We start from the raw sequence: 22,515 nt of genomic DNA, 5'->3' as shown, positions 1-22,515 counted from the left end.
GGCAGGAGAATCACTTGAACCCAAGAGACGGAGGTTGCAGTGAGTCGAGATCATGCCACTGCCCTCCAGCCTGGGCGACAGAGTAAGACTCTGTCTCAAAAAAAAATAAAAAATGGTAGGAGAGCCTTGTGATGACTCTATTTACCCTCCTCCCACCCCCCAATCTTGAAGGCAGCAGTATATTCTGAGCATGGGACCTGGTCTCTGCTTCTGGAGGCAGAGCACACCTTACTCGAAAAGAAGTGGGTATTCTCACCAGTCTGGTGGCTGCCTGAAGGGCTGACACAGGCACTTGTCATTGTTTCACCTAACTCAGAACCCACTTGCTGCAGAAGAGTGGCAGACATTGCTTGGAAACATTGTAAGGCAAGTAACTTGCAGCTTCCTGGAGCTAAAAAGTATAGTTGAGACAACAATGAAGCACTGAAAGCTCTGGAAGAAAAACTGAGGAGAGAGATGCTTTTGGAAATTAGAGCATTCAAAAGTACCTGTGGATACCAGGAAATGTAGAAAGCCCCATACATGCGCAGGGAGCTTGCATGCTCAGAAAAGAGCTAAGAAGACCTGAGTTTCACCTGGGGCTGGTCTCTATGCTCAGTGCAAGTAGGAAGTGAAGGCTAAGGTAGAGCTGTGAACAACCTGGCTAAGCAATGAAGGAGGCCCCAGCACAAAGTCATTCACAAAACAGATTGGGAGAAGTTTCTGTTACTTTTTCTGTCTCTCTCTGTCTCTGTTTCTCTCTCTCTCTCTCTCTCTCTCTCTCTCTCTCTCTCTCTCTCACACTCTCTCTCTCTCGGCTTCTGAATCTGAGATGCCCACTCCATCAGGGAGGCCTGGTGTAGATGATAAGGATGTTTACAAAAGCAGCAGACAGGAGGCGGCACCCAGGGCACCTGGCAGGCTGCCTATCCTTTGGGGATGCTCTCAGAGGAGGAGGGACTCTTGGTGGTGCTGGGAGTGCCCTGGAGCTCCTGTGCTACTCAGATGTCTCAGCTTTAATCTCTGGAGATTGCTGTGGTTCAGATGCGGGTCAAATGCTGGGTTGATCCTTATTCTATCTGAATGCTGTAGCCCCAGGGTGGGGCTCACCCCCATGGCCTCTATCTGTGGGAGGCCAGGACAGAGTTGCTCATCCAGTCAAGCAGTGGGACTAGATAGGCCTAGAAACCAGCTCCCCCACTGCAGCAGACACAGACGTGGCCCAGGTCCAGGCACCCCAACATGGGGAATGGGCTTTCCTGAAGTTGGGTGGGCATGCCTTTGGTGAAAGCAGTTTTGGGTTTTGATTTGTGGACACCTGGGAATGTGGGGTAGTGCTTGGCTGGCAGCAGCTGCTGCAGTGTTGCTAAAGGCATCTGCCTGGGGCCCTTGCCAAGCTGACACCACAGGTATGGAATGTCTCCCGTGCCGGTGTGCCAGCCACCGTGAAACTGTGAAGAATTTCCAGAGGAAGCGCAGTGGTGGGGCGTGTGGTTAGATTGTCTGCCCTGCACTGACAATGCCTCCTGTGCCTGAACACACATGTTCTCTCCATGCAGGAAGGACGTGCCCATGGAACACGTGACACACGCAGACAGAGAGCAAACCAAGAGGGTGGTATACGCGGTGGTCTATGGAGCAGGTAGGCTGCAGGCTGGGAGCTGGGGTCTCGGGGTCACCTGTAAGCTGGCAGCTGTGTGCCTGTGTTTAAATGTGGCTGTGCCTCAGAAATCATCTGTGAGTCCCTGGGTGGTGTTTATGCTCTGATGACACCTGCAGCCACCAGACACTGGCCAGACCACCCCACGCGTTGACCTGCTCAGAGTCACATCCAGTCTCTCAGGGGGAGGCCACAAAGGTGGGCAGGTCAAGTGTGACCAAGCCATTGGCTCCACCCCTACACCATACTACTGTGCTAGGCACCACTGCTGTGCTTGGAGACCTTCGAGGAGACCCTTGTCCACACACATGCCAAGACGTTATAAAGACAGCCTCACGGTGTGCAGTGCTTGGACTCATTGCCACATCTCAGCATGCACCCCATCTCCCTAGGGCAGAGCTCACCCAGCTGGGCCACACAGCCAAAGCACCCCACAGAAGGCAGAACCAGGCCTTGGGCTGGGAGCAGGACAGTGGGGATCCAATCTCAGGGGTAGCAGATAGGAGAAAGCAGAGCTAGGCCGGGAAGGACTGGAGGCCAGAGGTTTGGGCTGCCTGGGACCTCTTCTGCAAGCCTCTTCTTCCCCTTCCCTTTTCACTTCTCTTCCTGCTTCTGCTCCTCTCCCTCCTTCCTCCTACCCCCCAGCCCCAGCGCCCATGTCAAAGCAGGCCTTCTACTCTCTTCCATTCGCCCTTCTTCTACTCTCCCTTGGACTCCCTGACATGGGTTGTCTGGGTTTTTTTAATTCTTTTCTGGCCCTGGGTAATGCTGAATCAGTGTGGCCTAATTTCCCCAGCCCGCCAGCTCCTTCTTAAGCCTGTTCAGACCTCCTTTTCCCTGTGATCAGTTCTTTGAGCAGCAGGGGCTTGTGCAAAGACCCTTAAAAGAAGATTCACCATCCTGCCATGGAAACCCTTTGTTTATTCACAGAAAAGCAGCAAAACCAAACAAGCTTCAGTGGAAGAATAATGGGGCAAGCACATAGTACATCGTCCCTAAGAGCTGCCCTGCAGTCTCCATTGAGACTGTGGTGCTGTTGAACAAGGGTCCAAAGTGCCCCACCTGGCTGACCACAGTCAGTCAGTCAGCCAGGCTGGCTCCAACCTCAGAGCTTTGCACTGCTCTTCCCTCTACCGGAACGCCTGCCCCTACACCACCAGGACCCATCCCTCACTTCTGCAGACCTGCGCTTAACTCTCCCCTGTGCAGCCTTCCTCAACCACAGTATTTGTTACCCATTTCTGGGTAACAAATTGCCAAAAACATAGTAACTTAAGATAATACACACTATCCCACAGTTTCTCTGGGTGTGGGCATGCCATAACTGGGTCCCCTGCAGGGCTGCAGTCAAGGTGTTGGCTGGGGCTGTGGTCGCATCTGTGGCTGGGGAGGGATCCACTTTGTTGGCTTCTGGGTTTTTTTGGTTTTTGTTTTTTTTGTTTTTTTTTTGGAGACAGTCTTGCTCTGTTCCCCAGGCTGGAATGCAGTGGCACAATCTCGGCTCACTGCAACCTCCAACTCCTGGGCTCAAGCCTCCTGCCTCAGCCTCCTGAGTAGCTGGGATCACAGGCACCTGCCACCACACTCGGCTAATTTTTCGTATTTTTAGGAGAAATGGTCTTTCACCATGTTGGCCAGGTTGGTCTTGAACTCCTGACCTCAAGTGATCTGCTCGCCTTGGCCTCCCAAAGTGCTGGGATTACAGGCGTGAGCCACCGCACCTGGCTGGCCTATTTCTTGCTGGCTGTCAGCCGGAGGTGGTCTCAGCTCCTTGCCACATGGGCCTCACGCCTTGGGCAGAGCCTACATCTTGGCAGCTCTGCTCTTCAAACCAGCGAGGGAGCAAGATACGCCAGCTCTGCACTCACTTGCCTGTTCATGGTCTCATGCACCAGCTCGAACATGGGCATCTCAAAGAAAGGAGCTCATCAGTTTAGCTCACTGCCTGGCACAGAGAAGACACAGGAACAAATTAGTGGACTTGGTGGTCTTATTTCCACTTTTGAAAACATTCTGATTGTGTACATGGTTTTTGGAAAATAGACTAAGAAACTTTGTTTTAAAGAACTAGATTCTGTGAGTGACAGTAATGTGACATTGGATTGATTCTCCTCAAAGTTGCTTGGTCCACTTCCTCCTCTCAGCCTCTTCTGTGCTGTACCCCTGAACCTCCCTGGGGCCTCTGTCTTGTGGGGAAGGCATCACTCTGCCAAATTATATGAGAGTTTGTTGCCTTGCATCCTGCTCCAGCATCTTGTGTTGCAAACATAACATTTGCTTCTGCTCTGCGGGCAAGACATCGCCTCCCCAATCCTGGGCCAGGCAGCCTGGACTTGATCCCCAACCCTGTCACCTCCTGACTGTGTGGCCTTGTACAAGGCCCTCCGCCTCCCTGTGCCATCTCCTCCTGGGAAAATGTTTTCATAGGGTGGACGGGGCCATACCTGGCACAGTCAGCTCTCTTCTGTGTCATCTGCCATTATGTCTGACTCCTACTTCACTTCTGTGCCATGTCAATAAATGCCTCCAAGTGACTGAGCAGCTTCTGTAGGTCTCCTGTGGCAGCCCCGGCCTTGTCCCCAGCTGGGGCAGCCACCCCAAATCCAGCTAGGAGGGAGGAACACAGAATGAGAGTGCGAGCACCTGCCGTGGGGCAGCTGTGCTCCGGCAGGACGGCTGCCCTGACCTCCTCAGAAAAAGGTGGTCTTCTCTGCCACCCATTTGGCTCCTTCTGGAGTATTCACTTTCTTTTTCTTTTTTTTTTTCCTGGAGAGGAAAAGAGCTGCATTTTGTAAATAAGTACTGAGTCATTAACCATAATGTCGAAAAGGGTAATTTGGCTGCTTTTAGCTGTGACAGTGACACGGGTTCCCACCCTGAGCCTCCGGCTCTGCTGCTCCCATTGTTCTGGTCTGGCTTGACAGCTGGAATTACTGTGTATCCACTGCTGTGGGCTTAGGCTGCATCTCTGTTCTCCTTGTGTTTGAAACTTTGTCACATGAGCTGGGACTGAGGAAGCCTGTGAACTTGCCAGGCCTCCCGGGCCGCTGGGTACCCTTTGGAAATTCCATAGAGGAGCTTTGCACCTACCGGCTTGCAGCGGATTGCAGTGACATGTTTTCACGTAACGTACCTCTGAACGGCCCACAAATGCTGGGGGCGTGGGGCAAGGCACGGTTCCTACACATTCTTGAGAAATCGGCGACATGACTATTGTGAAAACTGTAAAGAAGATAGCAGAGGAAGCGGCAGGACTGTGTGAGAGGCAGGGGAGATGCCCCAGAGGGTGCAAGGTCTGTACGCTCAGCCCCCGCAGACACTGTGGAGGAGCTGGCAGGGAACACACGGAGTAACAGAGCAGCCACTGTCTGGGAGCCTTGACCCCAGAGGCTGGCTCACAGTCTCACTGCTCCTCTATCAGTCAACTGAATTCAAATGTCCATCCCCAGCCTGATGGCCCTGCTCATGGCTGCTGCGGAGCCCAGCAGGAACCTGCCTTCTCCTGGAAGCAGCTCCTAACTCCTCGGATCTTGCTCTGAGCCCCTTTTGCTCCTAGAGTCTAACCCTTGAGTCTTCTCAGATGACTCCATGACTCTGAAGCTTGCCTCCACATCCAGTCATCATGTGACCCACAGGCCTGTGCTGAGGGCATGCCCCCTGGCTCAGTGCCTGCTCCCGAGGGGCTCGCACCTGTCAGAGGAGACACAGGAGCAGGCCTGGGCACATAGCGCTGTGCCATCAGTGCATCTGCAGGAGTCCCTGGTACCAAGGGAGCCAGGGGAGGGACCCAGCCCAAGGAGAGTTGGGAGAGTCCAGGAGCTGGCCCAGAGCAGCAACACCCGAGCTGAGTTTTGAAAGTAGCATAGGATTTACTGTCAGGTCTGTCCCAGCTAGACCAGCCCACATTCCCAAAGGCCCACTATGTACAGGCACTTGCTCATCCCTAGAAACATAAACAGGAGTGAAAGCCTGTTAGCAATATGTGTGGAGCAGAAGAGCACTTGGAGGAAAGGGAGTGAAGATTGTCCCTGCTAAACGTCAAATTGTAGCACACACACATACATAGACTCACATGTGTACCCACCAGATAGGATTAGCTGTCTGTGGGAAGAGTCAAATTGTGTGTTCATGTAGGATTTCAGAGGTAGGGAGGACTTAGTGCCCCTAGTATGCAGATCTCTCAGGGCCTGTGTGTGAAACAGGATCAACGGAATCACAGTGTGGGAACAAGTTCTATGAAAAGAAGGAGCAGTCCACAGGAAGCGTGAGACAGAGAAGTCCCCACAGAGCCAAAAGACATCCTGCTTGGGGAAGGGACAGTGACCTTTGAGTGTGACAGCCTCACTGCTAAGGGTGTCCAAGGAGTGAGGAGCAAGGATCCAGGGCCTGGAAGTCCTCCCGGACCCTCAGGCTCCATCTCAGTCTCTCATCCCTGCTGCTTGTGGAGCCACCACACCGTCTGCTCTCTTGTGGATGGACGTTCTTCATGCATGGGGACTGAGGCCACCCGCTGCCCTTCAGAGATCCCGACAGCTCCACAGAAGAAAGGAAAGGGATTCTCCCTTGGCCATAAGTATTTAGAAAGCAAGGCATGACTTCTGGTGATGGCCAAGTCGCTCCGATTGGAGCAGCCCTCCTGCAGGGATCAGCTTTAAACTGTGGAAAATGTATAAAAAGACAACTACCCAGAGGCACTGGGAAGTGACCAGAGCAACAGCAGTTGGAGGTCAGCTGACACCTGGAGGAAAGGAATGGCACTGGTGAATTTCTCATTCTATAGCCCTTACCTGAAGGCAAACCTCAGTTGATGCTGTGGGGACAGAAACTCTGCTAGGAACATACAATCCTACTAGCTTGAAGAACTGGAGGACAGAGTTCTGGACAACCAGAGGATCTGGAAAGTGAAGGGAGAAATTCTAGAAAGAAGAGAGCCAGGAAATGAGGCCAAATTCCAGGTATGAACTCTACTCAGATCCTTGGCTGACTCCTAACTATGCATGAATAGGACAGACTTCAAACAATCCAGAAGCCAAGACAAAAAGGACTGACCTGAGATTTCAGCGTTTTCCCACTGCAGGGAGACAGAGTTTGATTTCAACCAAACTAAGTGCCCCTTTAAAAAAAATTAGTACTCCTGGCCGGGTGCGGTGGCTCAAGCCTGTAATCCCAGCACTTTGGGAGGCCGAGACGGGCAGATCACGAGGTCAGGAGATCGAGACCATCCTGGCTAACACGGTGAAACCCCGTCTCTACTAAAAAATACAAAAACTAGCGGGACAAGGTGGCGGGCGCCTGTAGTCCCAGCTACTCAGGAGGCTGAGGCAGGAGAATGGCCTAAACCTGGGAGGCGGAGCTTGCAGTGAGCTGAGATCCGGCCACTGCACTCCAGCCTGGGCGACAGAGCGAGACTCCGTCTCAAAAAAAAAAAAAAAAAAAATTAGTACTCCTGAGTTGGCACAGTATCTAAGCGGAGTGTTTTGGAAAGAGTTAAGGGGCTGTGGTAAACGCCCTCTCCGCCGTCATGGCCCGGCATCGGAATGTTCGAGGCTTTGACTACAATGAAGATTTTGAAGTTGATGATCTCTATGGCCAGTCTGTAGAGGATGATTATTGTATTTCACCATCAACAGCTGCTCAGTTTATTTATTCACGGGGTGACAAACCTTCCATTGAGCCTGTAAAAGAACATGATCATGAAGATCTGAAAGAATCTTCCAATTCTGTTTCGAACCACCAGCTCAGTGGATTTGATCAAGCTCATCTTTATTCATTCCTTGATCAAATGAGAGAAGGTACTTGGAGATGCTGTGCCAGATGAAATATTAATTGAAGCAGTTCTGAAGAACAAGTTTGATGTGCAGAAGCCTTTGTCAGGGGTTCTGGATTAGCATGCAGAATTTGAAGGACGAGAATGAGGGAACAGTATCTACAGGAAAGACAACAAAAGGTAAGGAGTCTTATTTTCTTCTTCTGAAGTTTCAGCTAATAATGTTCAAAGCTCTTATCCTCAGTCAGCAAATCATTTGGATTATCGTAGCAAACCCTTTGATTTTTCTAGCTCAGTAGGAAAATACGGATTATCTCATAATTCTTCAGTTCCAAGTCACTGTTTACTCCTTAGGAAGAAGAAACTTGACAGACTTAAAAGGGAAAAGAAACTGGAATTATGTAAGTTAACAAAAGAACTTTCACTAACTGACCTAATTCATGATATGTCAAGAGATTCCTGTGACAGTCAGCCATCAGTCAGATTATCATCTACAGTCTGCAAAGTCTACTTTCAAAGAACCTAGATGCTGATCTGTTGAGACTTCATGCATCCGAATGTGTTTCCAAAGATGATTCTGCATTCAAAGAAATGCCGGATTTAAAGGCCATGATGATAAAGAGCACAACACCGAGTAATTCTTTATATATTCAAAATAATTCACTATCTGATTTTCAAAACATTCCAGTACAGGGCAGTTTAGGAAGTTCAAATAATCCTTTGTGCTTAACTAGCTCATTGGAAAATATGACTGTTGATAATTTAAATGCTAGTAAAGAAACTGAAGTTGGAAGTGTTTCTTTAGTTGAACAAAGTGCCAAGAATTACATTTTTTAAAATGATAATTTGCAGTTTTCTCAGTGTGAAAAGTCCATTCCTAACTGAACTGTTTCGGGAACACAAAGAAACCAATATAAGCCAGTGCTTTACTTTGTCTGACCTTTGTAACCAGTCATCTGCCAGTTTCACAGATCTAAGTTTGGGATCCTTTCGCCTGTCACAATTAGCAAATCACTGTCAGTCTTCACCCGGAATATCAGAATTAACAGGATCTCTGTTGTCACTGGCATTTCCTAAAGCTTCTCACAAGAGACCTTGAGAATTTGTCACTTTCTGAATTGATTGCAGAAACGATTGATGTATACAACTCTCAGATTAAGAAAGAGTCCTTTGAAGTCAGTTTATCTGAAGAGAGGTCTCCTGGAATAGATTCAAATATTGATCTCAGTGTCCTTATAAAAAACCCAGATTTTGTTTCAAAGCGTATAGTAGACCAATCCATTGCTCCATCGTCACAAACTGAAGTTCTAAGTTCAAAGCTAGGGAAGAATTCCAATTTTGCTAAGGATAATAAGAAAAACAATAAGGCTGTCTGACTAGGAAACCACCTTTTTCTCTGTCTTAGACCAAGGCCCTTGCTGCTAGAAGTTCAGCTTTTCCCTCAACACTGTGTCTTTGTCACCCACTGAAAAGCTGCAAGTGACGCACCCTTGACTTCTGTAAGACTTTTCTTTATGGTAGACAAGTTCAAGATGTAAAGGACAAAGAAATAAGTCCTCTTGTAGTGATAACACCATTGACTTCAAATCAGTATCACATGATGATATTGTAAAAGCTAATCAAAAAAAGCATTTACTAGAGAATAGCAACAAAAGGAAAACTTGATTGCTGTTGTAGAGCTTTTTATTTTTAATTAAAGTCTTCAGAGAATCACTTTATATGATGGGATTCAAATTGTGATTTTCACCAAAGTTGTTATAGGTCAGTTGATTAGTTGATACGTATTTTTGCACTGAATTTTTTTTAACTATGTCTTCTTTCGGTGATAACTGACTTTATTTAAGCTGGTAACCTATACTGAGTAAGTATATGTTTACAAAGTGGATATGGAAACTTGTTGTGAAATCAGACCTCAGATATTTTTGTTTGAAGCATTCCACTTCCTATGTTTTTTATGATGAAATTTTTTTTCTATGAAATGTTTTTGTGCTTTGTTCATCAATGAAAATGCCAGGACTTGGAATTATAATCGTTTAGTGTGAAGATTATTCTTATGTGGCACAGCATAGTTGAGACATTATATTTTAAAATATGGTATAATTCCTAGTTTCATTATTTTTGTGTAGATAAATACTGAAATTTTTCTATTAGAAAATCTTAAAATTCCTGACTTTTGAGAGTACTGTGAAGATTGTTGAAATACATTTTTAATGATAATAAAATGAAAATCTTTTAAGGGACCATGTAAATATAGAAGTTGGATTTTTATGTGAATTATTTTTATACATTTTTAAAAACATTTGTCCTAAATATACACTTTAAAATAAATATATAAAAAGTGTAAACAAAAAATTAGCACTCCTTTACCAGACATGGTGGGCATACATCTGTAGTCCCAGCTACTCAGAAGGCTGAGGCAGGAGGATCGCTTGGGCCCAGGAATTGAAGGCTGCAGTGAGCTATGATCATACCATTGCCCTCCAGCCTGGGTAACAGAGCAAGACACTGTCTCAAAAAAAAAAAAAAAAGAAAAAGAAAAACAGAAAAAAAAATAGCACCCCTTAGAAGAACATAATAGGATCCAAAACTCTACATATATCATACATGATATCCAGCATACAACCCCAAATTCCTAAACAGGAAGAAACAGAATAGCTTAACCATACTTAAGAGAAAAGGAAATCATGGAAACAGATCCTAAGATGACCCAGATGTTGGAATTAACAGATGAGGGTTTTAAAGTTGCTATTAATAACTAAGCTCAAGGAAGTAAAAGAAAATATGCTCATAATAAATGAAAAAAGAAAACTTCAAGAAATAAAATTCTAAAATGGAATTTCTAGAACTGCATATCAGAAATAAAATATTCACCAGATGGGCTTAACAGCAGATTGGAGGTGAGAAAAGACTTGTCTAAGAAGATACTCAAAGTCTCATCTGGCCAACCTTGTGTATCCAGCCACCATTGGATTTCTTTCTGAGAGCCAAGGGAATTTTCCATTGCAGCACCATAGCTGAGGCACTAGGTGAGGGTGGTGGTTGGAATTTGACAGAAAGAAAGAGTCATAGATGAATTATTTCAGTAAAGTGTAGCAGAACACATAACTTATTTGTGAAGATATCACAATAATAGGTTTTAAGCCCTAAAAGAGATATTGGAGATTTTTCATTTCCAGCCAAATGGTGCCAATTCATCAGGCAGTCCTGGGCATAGAAGGACTATGACTTTATCCCTCTCTGCCAGGATAAACTTGGGGAGAACAGGGCACCCCAGACCTTCCCACTCTTGCTGGCAAAGCAGTGGAAGCAAACGCCTGCCCCTTCACTCTCCTAAGACTTGAATATTCTCTCTGTCCAGAGCTGCTGCGCCGTTAGCTGGCCAGGGCCAGGAGTGGCCTGGCTGAAAGAAGGGCTGAATCAGAGAGGCCAGTCGATCCCATTCCTCCAGAGGGTTCTTCCCTGGTCTTCACAGACCCCACACCTTCACCCCCTGGGCCATGTTTCTGCACTATCCTGTCCAAAGATCCATGGAGCCCCCTCTAGTACAACCCCAGAGTTTACCTATCACAGAGGACAGCCAAGACCGCTGTTGGTCCCGGGCATGCTCCCCCAGGAAGGCAGGTCTTTAGGCTGCTTGTCTCTCTGGGGTTCCTTCCAAGGACACAGCACTACTCCCCAGGGCCAAGGCTTTCCCTAGGATCCCACTGTCAAGCAAGGGATGATGTCCTCATGGATTCCTCATTCTCTATTTACATTATTATTCTCTTCTGGAGGAAAATGGGAGGGAATGAGTGTATATTGAGTACCAAGTAGGAACCACGCACTGCTTAGAGCTTCCCATGCCTTAGCTCATGGGGCTCCCAGCTGGAGATAAGGGCTCTTGTTCCTAATATACAGTGCAGAAACGAGCTTTAATGTGGGTCAGGCAACATCCCCAGGGCCACACGGAACCTCCTGGTGGGACTGGGCCCAGACCCAGGCTTCTGTGGTCGCTGAACCTGCTCACATGCTTGTGGAACTCAGCCACTGCCCAGCCAAAGTCCTTTTTTTCTTTTCTTTTCTTGTTGATAAATAGAAAGTAGGCCTCACTTTGTTGCCCAGGCTGATCTTGAACTCCTGGCCTAAGTGATCCGTCCGCCTCAACCTCCTAAAGTGCTGGGATTACAGGCATGAGCCACCATGCCTGGCCCCAACCAGAGACATTTCTACCAGCAGTGTCACAAGAACACCTGCATCTTCTAGAACCAAATATTGAACTCCTGAGCACCATTTTCTCATACTTTGACCATGGAACTTCCCCTTCCTCTTTTCCTCTGTGCCCCACTCTAACCTCCGCAGTTCTGGAATTGGGTCTCCCACTGGCTGCACTGGGAGGAGGGACCGTGTCTACTTCATCACCACATTACCTGAAACACCTGGCAGGCGCTGAGTTAGTATCACTGAATAAATACATGTTTCACAGGCCCCAGTCCTGATTGATTGGCACCTAGCACCCAGCTTGTAAAGCCAACACCAACTGCATCCCAACCCATCAGAAAAGACCAGTGCTGTCAACTGGACCTGACTCACTGAGCCCATGCACACGGTCACGGCCGGTGTGAGTGAGGCCTTGACATGCGTCTCTCTGACTGACAGTGAAGGAGAGGCTTGCTGCTTGCCTTGGAGTTCCTGTTCAGGAAGCTGCCCAGTTTTTGGAGAGTTTTTTGCAGAAGTACAAGAAAATCAAGGACTTTGCCCGAGCAGCTATTGCCCAGTGTCACCGGACAGGTGAGTTGGCCACAACCAGAGCTTCCTGCTCCCTGCCCACCCTCTGTGGGAGGATACGGGGACAGCTGGGTGGGTGGTGTGTGGGCGGGCCCTGGGTGAATCCTCAGCTCTTGTTGGACAAATAGGGCTGAAGCTTCCACACGAGAAGGGACAGGAGTCTGGGCGGCTTGAAGCAACACAGTGAACATACTTGAGTGACTAGATGGTGGGTGGGCAGATAGGTAAAAACAGATACAAGCCTGCACCTGGAAAGGGAAAACATGGATTCTTGTGAAAAGCACTGGTATATTTACAAATATCACCACAATCAGGTCACAAAGGAAACCCAAATAAATTTCAAAGAATATCAAGTAGAACAAATTCTGTGACCACAGTGCAATGAAAAGGTGTTTTCACACATGTATGTCTGAGTATCTGTAGCCATCCTTCCACCTACCTATTTGGAAATTGATTATACTCCTAATAATTTAGGATTAAAAAAAGAAACCCTAAGAAAATGACAAAAAATGTTAGAAATAAATTAAAAGTAAAAGTATCTCATCAGAAACTGGGATGTGGCTAAGCTGACGCCTCACTCAGAAGCAAAGGAATCTTTTAAAGGAGTATTTTTTAAAGAAAGAGAAAGTTGTGGGCATATATGAGTTGTGTTCTACACAAGAAATCTGGAAATGAGCAGCAGAGAAAAAAGGGAAGAAATTAGTGGGAGAGCAGAAATTAATGAAATAAACAGCAAAGAGGAGGATGAACGACAGACACAGGAAGAGCACTCACAGCACTCAGCAGTCACTGGGAGTGAGGAAATCAGCCGAGAGTTGGCCTCAGCAGGGCCAGCATCCTGGATGCTGTGACCTGTTGCCTCTGGGTGCTGGCAGTGTCTGTGTGCAGCCTCGTAGAGCCTCTCCGTGAGCCTCTCCCAGTGACTCATTGATGACTTTTCACTCTGGGGCCCGTGCCCAAAGTACCCATGAGCTCTGGCCAGCCCTGCTACAGGCTCCTCGTTGGTCTGACAGCAGACGGGCAGGTGGGCAGCATCTGTGCCACAGCCCATGCTAGCCTGGAAGGGGGGCCTCTCCAGCACCTGAGACATAAGCTGCTTGCTCCCATGGAGCTTATAGTCCTTGGAGGACACGGTAAACCCACAAGCATCCAGACAAGGACAGGAAGGTGGCATCCAGGTGTGAGAGGAACAGAGCAGTCGCAGAGGCCCCAAGGGAGCTGTGCCAGTCTCCACCTCATGGAACGGGCGACCTGAGTGGAGACAGGAAGGGCCAGGAGGAGTGCCAGCATGGGCAGGTGGGCCAGAGAACAGGTAGGGCTGGGTAAACCCAGACCACGCATGACACTCCATGCAGAAAGAACCTGAGCTTTGTCCTTCAACAATGATTCCAGTCACGATGTGGGAAAGAGATTTGAGGTGCAGTCAAAGCCACCCCTGAGAATAATCTAGAAGCATGCAGGCATTAACACAGTAACGGAGGAGGGGCGGAGGGAGAATGGCACGTAAGAGATGTCAAAGAGGCATCAAAAGCTGGGAGCCAGCTGGGATCTCAGATGCCTCTCTGGCCACCAGCCCTCAGGGGTCAGTGCTCTCCACAGGGCACTTGGCCGCCCCGGCTGGAGCAGACTTACTCTGATGCTGGCCGTCCCAAGGCCCTGGGAGAGGCCCTGCAATGTGCTCACGTCCTTCTACATTTTGTAAACATGTCAAAAGAAAGTGTTTCAGCTACATTCGGCTAGGACTGCTGCCTCCACCGCTCTGGCTTTCTCCACCACACACCTTTCTATGCCGGGTGGCATCAGTGGGGCCACAGCCAGTTGAGCTGGCAACTCATTTAATGTGGATTTTCCTGCTGGTGCTCCTGTGGTCCCCTGCTTTCTCTGTGTGGTGTGGTGCTAGCCATCCTGGCACAAGAGTGGCTTCCAGGAGCCCTGGTGCCATGCGAGCATCACCACAAAAGGCCAGGACACTGGCACTGGTAGCACTGGGTGGAGGAGAAATGAGGTTTGAAATGTATGGAGTCAGGAGACTTCTGCCTTAGGCCACAAGGAAGTCACTGGCTTCAGACTTTGCACCCACCATGAAGAACCAGAAAACGGGGCAAAGTACCTGGAGCAGCCATTTCCAACACTAGCTAGTGGGTAGCGTATTGCTCTTGTATCTGAGAGAAAGGACGCCAGTGAGCTGAGTCCTGTGAACGCCGTGTGTCTGGAGGCACAGCCCGTGTGTGCAAGGGGAGCCACGCAGACTGCAGAGTGGTCTCGATGAGTGGAGGAGACATGGATCCAGGCTGGGGAGGCAGATGCAGCTGTATTTTGCAAGTCAGAGTGTCAGAGAGGAGGGAGCTAGAGAGAGAGAGAGAGCTTTGTAAATCTTCAAGGAGTCTCCCTTGTGTCTGTTTTTGAACACTAAGATACAGATACATTGAGTGAAACGCTACGGGACTAAGCACAAAAACTGCTGGGAGCAGTAAGCTGGATGATTCCAGAGTTCACATGGAACGAGGAGATGTTTGAGTTCTGACCATCCAGAGCAGAGAGTCCTTGTTAGACACCTGGGACATTCAGCAGAGGCCTCAGAAGGGTCACACTTTAGAGACAGGTCTGGACTAGCCCTAGATTACAACTATTCCAAATCCACTCTGACAAAGCTTAGAAGCAAACCTCAAAAGGATCAGGATGATTGGCAAGTAACTTAAGCCTGCCAAAACACCCTCAAAAGGAAGACAGCACACCCCAGCATTCAACAACGTAAAATTCACAGTGCCCAGCGTCCGGTCAAAACTCACTAGACCGACAAAACAGCAGGAGCGGAAAGGGACCAGGTCAGAGCAGAAGCCGTCTCGGGTCCTCATGCCAGTCCCTCTCAGGAATCCTGCGTGTTGCCCGGCATGTAGTAGGTACTCAATCCCTTGTCACTTTGATTATTACAGATGTGGGAAATTCTTCTCATCCTCAGTCACAGGTGGAGGATTTATTTCCCGCCCACACCTAGTTAAGGCAGAAGTCCTCACTGGTCAGGAATATAGTCATTTTCTTAAAAAGAGCCCCCAAACCGCATACACTTCAGGCCACACAAGATTGGATCTGCCCAGTGCAGGGTGTGGACCTGACTCAGACATGCCCCTCCTTGAGGATGTGGGCTGACCCCTTTCTCCTCCATTCCACACAGTTCGGAGTTGGCCTGGGCCCAAGGCCTCCACATGACTTTGCAAAAGCTGCCCTCCCTCGTCCTATATGAGATCCAGGTGCAGCTAGAAGTCAGGAGAGTGCAGAGCTGAGTGCAGAGTGTGGCCAGGGGCAGTGGCTCCCCACTGTAATCCCAGTGCTTTGGAGGCCGAGGTGGGCGGATCACCTGAAGTCAGGAGTTCGAGACCAGCCTGATCAACATGGTGAAACCCGTCTCTACTAAAAATACAGAAAATTAGCTGGGCGTGGTGGCAGGCGCCTGTAATCCCAGCTACTCAGGAGGCTGAGGTAGAAGAATTGCTTGAACCCAGAAGGAGGAGGCTGCAATGAGCCAAGATCGCGCCACTATACTCCAGCCTGGGTGACAGAGTCTTACTCTGTCTCAAAAAAAAAAAAAAAAGTGCAGAGTGCCCAGCAGCAGACCCTTGCCTTCCCACTGGAGAGCCCGCTTGCCCCTGCGATAGACTCAAAGGGCCCAGGGGAGGCTCGGAGTCTGCACTGCAGTGTGACTGTCTCTCTGGGGCCTCTGGACCTGGCCCAAGGGAGCTGCACCTGCTGCAGTGCCTGTTTCTGTCCCTCATCTGCTTTTGCTCTGTGTGACTCAGGCTATGTGGTATCCATCATGGGCAGAAGGAGACCCCTGCCAAGGATTCACGCTCATGACCAGCAACTCCGGGCACAAGCAGAGCGACAGGCAGTGAACTTTGTGGTGCAAGGTACGGAAGCCTCTAACCCTGTAGTTCTGTGTCCATTTTTGCTTCTTGGGTTTTAGCAGCCACAGGGCTGGTGGCACCCACTGATCACTGATGTGGTATTTCCTGCTCATCACAAACCTCCTTGCAGGAGCTTACACTACCCATGTCCTGCCTGGCAGTTACTGTCAGGGGCGTGAGGGGACACAGTCATCTTTGTAGCTAGGATGATTCCCCCAAGAGCTGGGCCCAGGCAGTACTGTTTCCCATATCTCTGCGGTGGGAAACTGAGGCTTCAAGGGTTTAGGCAGACCTGGAGCTCGGTCCTTTGGTGCTTGGCCTAGGCCCTTCCATCCTCTCCATGCATGCCTGGCAGGGGTGAGGCCTCTGGGAATAAGGCACCCAAAACCCAGGTGCCCTGCAGTAGCAAGAGGGCGGGAGGAGCAAGGATGAAGTGTCTGCCTGCAGTCGTCTGTGGCCTTGGCACTCAGACAGCTCAGAGCCAGCACCTCTGTGTGGAGGTGCCGTGAGAGCTGTGGCGACGGTGCCAAATGCTGAGTGCACCATGAACCGTGTGCCTTGGGACCTCAAGACAGCACCACGTGCCCCACAGGCTCCGCTGCTGACCTCTGCAAGCTGGCCATGATCCGTGTCTTCACTGCAGTGGCCACTTCCCGCACCTTGACAGCCAGGTCAGTGGGTGGCGGTCAGCCTGCCTGGGCCCCAGCCCTTCCCAGGGCTTGGATGGGAGGGTTAGTGTTCTGCGGGAAGACCCTCTGGGGGCTCACGATTCTGACCGCTCACCAGCTCTGCTCATCGGGCCCCCAACCCCTCCCGAGGCTCTCAGCCTGTGGCAGGCCCTGGAGGCTACCCCCAGCAGGCATGCAGACAGCAACCAGCTGTCTACCAGCATGGGGCGCAGATGAGGCCTTTCCAGACAGAAATGCTGTCTCCCCCAGACCCCTCCTCCTCAGGGTGTCTGCACAGCACAGGGGCACCCCTTGGGGCTGCCCACCCCAGAGGCAGGTGAACCCCTCAGCCCCTTGAGCAGGACCCTGGGAACTCCAAACTGTCCCCACTCCTACCTGTTGCTGCCACCAATGCCAGGCAGTGTGCCCCACGTCCAGCTCTGGCTGCAGCCCCGAGCCCAAAGCCAACGTTCAGACGTGCCTTGGTGGTGGAGGCTGCACCGTGGCTGCCCCCCAGGCCACAGCTCTCTCAGGCCTCTGTCCCTGCCTCAGTTATTCCCCCAGGGCACATACCTCAAGAGTTTCGGCAGCCAGAGGACAAGCAGCCCTCACCCAACCACCTCCTCCTTGCCAACCAAGGCCCTGGGGTTGCTGGAAATGGCCACCCAGACAGCTCCTCTCCTCATTCTCCTTGTGGGGGATCCCCTCAGGAATCCCAGAGCCCCTTCTGGGAGCTGAGCCGCCTCAGCACCCCCCAGTGTCAGCCCCCAGAAGGGCCTCTGGCGCTCTGACCCACCATAGACATTTTCCTACCCCCACCCTAAGGGCCCTGAAGCTCTTGGTGCCAGTCCCATGGGGGCAGCCTCTGCAGACCAGGGTGCACCTGCCACTGCAGATGCACCCAGGAGGGGAGCCCAGGGTGGGCTGAGGCAGAGGCTTCTAGAGTATAAGATGTGGCTCAGGCCTCCCCAGTGTGCACACCCCTGACTTTGGGTTGTGGGTCCTGCCTACCCGTGGCCTCTCTTTTCCATCTCATCACAAACGTCCTTGCAGGAGCTTACACAAACCCATGTCCTGCCTACAACTTTACAACATCTGAGCTTACAACTTTCTCTTGGCTTTTGAGGTTATTTTACATTCTCAAGGCATGATTTTTTGCCTTATTAGAGATCCCTCATCTCTCTTTAAAAGTGGCCTCCTTATGTCTTCACGAACTCCCTCCTGTCACTGTGGCTTTCAAGCCTGTGCTGTTCCAGTGATTTCAGCGACTTTGTGCAGAACTGTGTCCCCAGCAATGGCCCTGCCCAGGCCAAGGTGTGACACCCAGCAATGGAGAGGAGGGGGTGGTCCCTAAGTCCACCGAACCCCAGCTGGCTCCTCCCCTTGCAGCCCCTCTGGGTACTTCCTCTGGTCCACAATCACCCAAAACCTCAGGGAAACGAAGCCCAGAAGGAGGCTGAAGCCCAGGCTGTCATCCCAGGGAGGGAGGATACCTGAGACCCCACAGGGTCTAAGCACTGCCCCAGAGGCTCTGCTTGCAGCTTCACTGGGCTGTGGGCTATCAGTGCTGCTTTCTGCAGTAACTGAAGTGGTCAGGAGGCAGGAGTGGAGCATTAGATTTACTCTCAGCTGGGCGTGGTGACTCACACCTGTAATCCCAGCACTTTGGGAGGCTGAAGCGGATGCATCACCTGAGGTCAGGAGTTTGAGAACAACTTGGCCAACATGGCAAAATGTCATCTCTGCTAAAAATACAAAAATTAGCCAGGTGTGGTGGCACACACCTGTAATCCCAGCTACTCAGGAGGTTGAGGCAAGAAGATCGCTTGAACCCAGGAGGTGGAGGTTGCAGTGAGCCGAGATCACACCACTGCACTCCAGCCTGGGTGAGAGTGAAACGCTAACAACAACAACAAAAAAGATTCACTCTCAGTCCTCTCCTGCCCCATCTCGCTGCCATCTGCATTCCTTCCCAACACACACGTGTGCATGCACACGCACACATACACGCACACACATGCACACATAAGCACATGCGCCCATACACATGCACACACATGGACACACACGTGTATTCACACACCCGTGCACACACATACATACACACTGATGCCAGCCAGCCTCTAGTGCCGCACAGTGTTCTCCTGGTGTCCTGAAATCCATGCATCCAGCTCACTTCCAGTTTCTGCAGGTAAATTATAGCTTCTCCCAGGGTATGAGCAGCTTGTGCTAGTTTTGGCAGGAACTGAAAGCCAAATGGTGGTCCTGCCTCTAAGATACTGCAAGTCTAGAAAAGTTGATTCAAGGCTGGGTGCAGTGGCTCACACCTGTAATCCCAGCACTGGGGAGGCCGAGTCGGGTGGATCACTTGAGCTCAGGAGTTTGTGACCAACATATGTGTTGCCTGGGCAACATAGTGAAACCTGTCTCTACCAAAAAAAAAAAAAAAAAAGCAAGCCATGGTGGTGCACACCTGTAGTCCCAGCTAATCAGGAGACTGAAGTGGGAGGATCACCGGAGCCTGGGAGGTCGGGGCTGCAGTGAGCCATGATCACATCACTGCACTCCAGCCTGGACAACAGGGTAAGACCTTGCCTCAAAAAAAGAAAAAGTCGGTTCACTTTCAACCCTTGTGGAATTGATAAAGGAAGTTGGCATGTGAGGAGCTGAGGTCTTTCTCTGTTGCTGACTGAGTCCTTCCGAAAGCTGGACACAGACACTTTTACTCAGGAACACAGTTACCCGCTAGTCGTCTTTCTATTATCAACCATTGGCTGTCACGAGGAAATGCTCTCATAGCAAAATGCAAAGCGGACTCATGTGGAATATTGGGCACTCCATGGTCTGTGTTTTGTGAACGTAATTTGTTCTTCCAGGAGTAACGTGGATGGCATCTGGAAGGGACGGGTGCAGACTCAGTGTGGCCGGGCATCTCTGCCTGAAGCAGCAGGCATGAAACTCGATCACTGGGAGGCACACGGTGCCCCTAGAGTGAGCTGAGATCGCACCACTGCACTCCAGCCTGGGCGAGAGCGAGATGCTGTCTAACAACAAAAAAGATTCATCTGGCCGCCCCAAGGGTCTGCCCAGGTGGGCTGGGGCCACAGGACAGTCCCCCTTCCCCACCCACAGTCCCTGTGATAGAGAAATGGCATTTGTTCGTGCCTCTCGGTCCAGACTCTAAAAAGACCAGAGAGGTCGGGCTCAGAGCAGGAGGCCAGTGGCCAGTGTTCACAGGCCTCTGTGCCATGGCTCAGCTGTCCTGTCTCTTCTGATGCAGGCCCTTTATGAAAAGGCCTTCCTGGGTTTCAGAACGTGTCAGTGCTGTGACGGTCCCTCTCCTGGGCCTTCTCAAGGCGGGTCTGCATGAGGCCACCATGCGCCCACACTCAGGATGAGTCCACAAAACAGTTCAGCAGGGCTGGGGGCATCCATTGCAAGGAAGCTGCCCCTGCAGGCCCCAGACAGGGCAACGCAGTGAGGCTCTTCTGGAACATTCTCCTACTCGTGCAGTGATCTCAGTGAGGCCATCCAGATGCCGAACACAGCAGCTCTGTGGCCGACCCCTCTCAGGAACAGGGATATGAGTTGCACCAGAGGTCCACTCCCTTCCGGAACACAACAGGATCCAAGGTCCTGCATTCCTCTACCCCACACGGAGACGACAGACGTCCTTCTTCTTTCACCCATGCCCCATTTCCCAATTAGAAGCGCGGTCATGTCTCAGTGGCTGCAAGAATGATGTGTAAGTAACTGACAACTACACCTATTCTTAGGTTCCTGCCACACCAGCAGCTCAGAATTTCACAATGTAATTTCAAGAAGTGTGAAAACTGCTTCTGCTAAATCTGGAAAAAGTTACAAGTGCCTTTTCTGAGGTTTCTGCCCATTTGAAAAGTAAGTTCTCTTGGGAGACAAAGACTTCTGCCCGAGGCCTTGAAGTTAGTTTAAGACAAGCTCGCTGGTGCTGACAGCCTGGGGCTCTCTCACCCCTCTGACTTCTGGAAGGGCAGCGTCCACGGCCCCTGGCCAGAGGTTGCACATAAAGCACAGGCCCACCTCCCGCTCCCTGGGGGCAGCCTGCCAGGTACAGGGTGTGAGCAGCACTGTACCACTGTCTGGGCCCACGCAGTGTGCTGTGGATGTACACCCAGGAGGATGGACACTTGGCCGTCAGGGACACAGGCCCAAGCTACAATAGCTCAGGCTCCAGAAGGCAGATTTCTCTCCCATCATGAGAAGTCCAGAGAACAGTGGTTGCTGTTTCAGAGGCGCAGAGCAGCAGGACCGAAGTCCCTCTGGCTCCCTGGCCACTCCCTCCTGGTGCTATGATGGAGGTTGCTGCTCCAGCCATCACACCTTCCAGGCAAAAGGAGAAAGTAGTAGTGGTCAGAAGAGCATCTGCCCCTGGCAGCCCTTTACAGTCAGCCCTTTAAAGAGCCTTCCCTTTTAGGAGCTTTCCTGGAGTCTCCTTTTCCATCCCACTCCTCACCTCCCTCCCTGCTAAGGGGGGAAAAAAAAAATAGCCTCCTTGCGAGCTGGAGGGAATGCGGTCCTGGGCCACCCTGCCTGAGAGAGAGCCTGCGAAATGTCCTTTGCAGCTGAGGACACAGCCCCACCTCCACCCCATCCGGCAACAAAGGGACCAACGTGAAGAAAGAGAGGAAGGGCGGATTGGGGCAGGTTACCAGAAATCGCTGTTGCAAAGTCCACGTCCCCTGTGGAAAGTGCCAGCATGGCCCACCTGTACCCTGGGGCTTGAAGGCTGCCCCTCATCCCAGCTGGGACTCTCCATCACATGCCCGTGACTACTGCCCGGCGAGGGCTCCCTGGCAGCCCAGCTCCCTAGGGCCCTGGGCCCGCTGTGCCCCTGTCTGTGCCGACCAAGGACGGGCAGCAGGGTCAAAGATAGGACGTGACCCCTGCCCATGAAGGCTCAATCCAGGAGACAGAGCCAAAGTCACACAGAGGACAAAGCGTGTGGGACCCCTTGGCACCCCATCCTTCCCAGCAGCTCATCCTGTGAGTCTCCCACACCGCATGTACCCTTCCGAGGGCACAGGGTGAGCTGCCCGTGTCCACCCGACAGAGGCTGGCAGTGGGTCTGGGGGCAGCAGGCCTCAGCAGAGGTCTCACATCACCAACATTTGAGGCATCATCTGCCCAAGGTGTGTATCACCCATTTCCAAGGAGCATGTGGAGCCGCAGCGCCCTGGCCGAATCCAGCTGTGGCCGGGTCTGTGCCCAGCGTGGTGTGGGCCCTTAAGAGCTGATCGCCCGGAGCCATGATCCGTCCACCTTGTGCACACTTGAACTTGTACTTCAATCTGTAAGCCCTGCCCCAGGGACCTGCCCCCGGCAGTGCATTTCACCGGAATGTCCTCCCACTCGGGTCCCACCTGCTCTCCCTGCTGACGCCCTGGGAGGGGCACTGAGGGGCTCCATGAAGGAGGCTGGGGAAGGGTGGGGCTTGGCTGGGGCCTGGCTGGGGCTGGCTGGGGCTGGCTGGACGCTCACCAGAGCGAGGCAGGAGCCAGGAATGAGCACCCCGCCTCTCCGAGAAGCCTTCAGGGCACAGGAACCCATGATGTTCATGAGGCTCAGCCCATGTCAGGCCCCACAACAGTTCGCGAAGGGCTGTTTTCCATCCCTGCCAAGACTTCAGAACGCGAACTGCTCAGCCCCATGGGACCAACCTGGGTGGGGCGGACACGGGCCGCCCAGCCCCTCCTGCTGGGTGTGCCACCTGCTTCCTTGCAGCTGACCAGAGTCACT

At 51.1% G+C, this 22,515-nt stretch overlaps 1 protein-coding gene and 1 pseudogene across 10 annotated transcripts in view; both read left to right on the top strand.

Annotated features, from left to right (window-relative positions):
• Positions 1-22,515, top strand: part of POLN (DNA polymerase nu) — a 157,559-nt gene that overhangs the window by 131,066 nt on the left and 3,978 nt on the right. For 6 of the 10 annotated variants that reach the window (XM_065544683.2, XM_074039239.1, XM_074039238.1 and 3 more), the window contains 4 exons: positions 1,539-1,621; positions 12,042-12,173; positions 15,965-16,075; positions 16,665-16,743. In XM_065544683.2, the coding sequence (XP_065400755.1) occupies positions 1,539-1,621; positions 12,042-12,173; positions 15,965-16,075; positions 16,665-16,743 (405 nt within the window). Of the gene's footprint in view, positions 1-1,538; positions 1,622-12,041; positions 12,174-15,964; positions 16,076-16,664; positions 19,193-22,515 lie in introns of those variants that run through there. The other 4 variants (XM_074039241.1, XM_074039237.1, XM_074039234.1 and 1 more) reach the window with 2 other exon arrangements.
• Positions 7,065-9,187, top strand: LOC135970865 (uncharacterized; annotated as a pseudogene).

The sequence above is a fragment of the Macaca fascicularis genome, chromosome 5 (assembly GCF_037993035.2).
Source record: "Macaca fascicularis isolate 582-1 chromosome 5, T2T-MFA8v1.1".
NCBI classification, from domain to species: Eukaryota; Metazoa; Chordata; class Mammalia; order Primates; family Cercopithecidae; genus Macaca; species Macaca fascicularis.
This window is presented reverse-complemented; position numbering and strand designations above follow the sequence as displayed.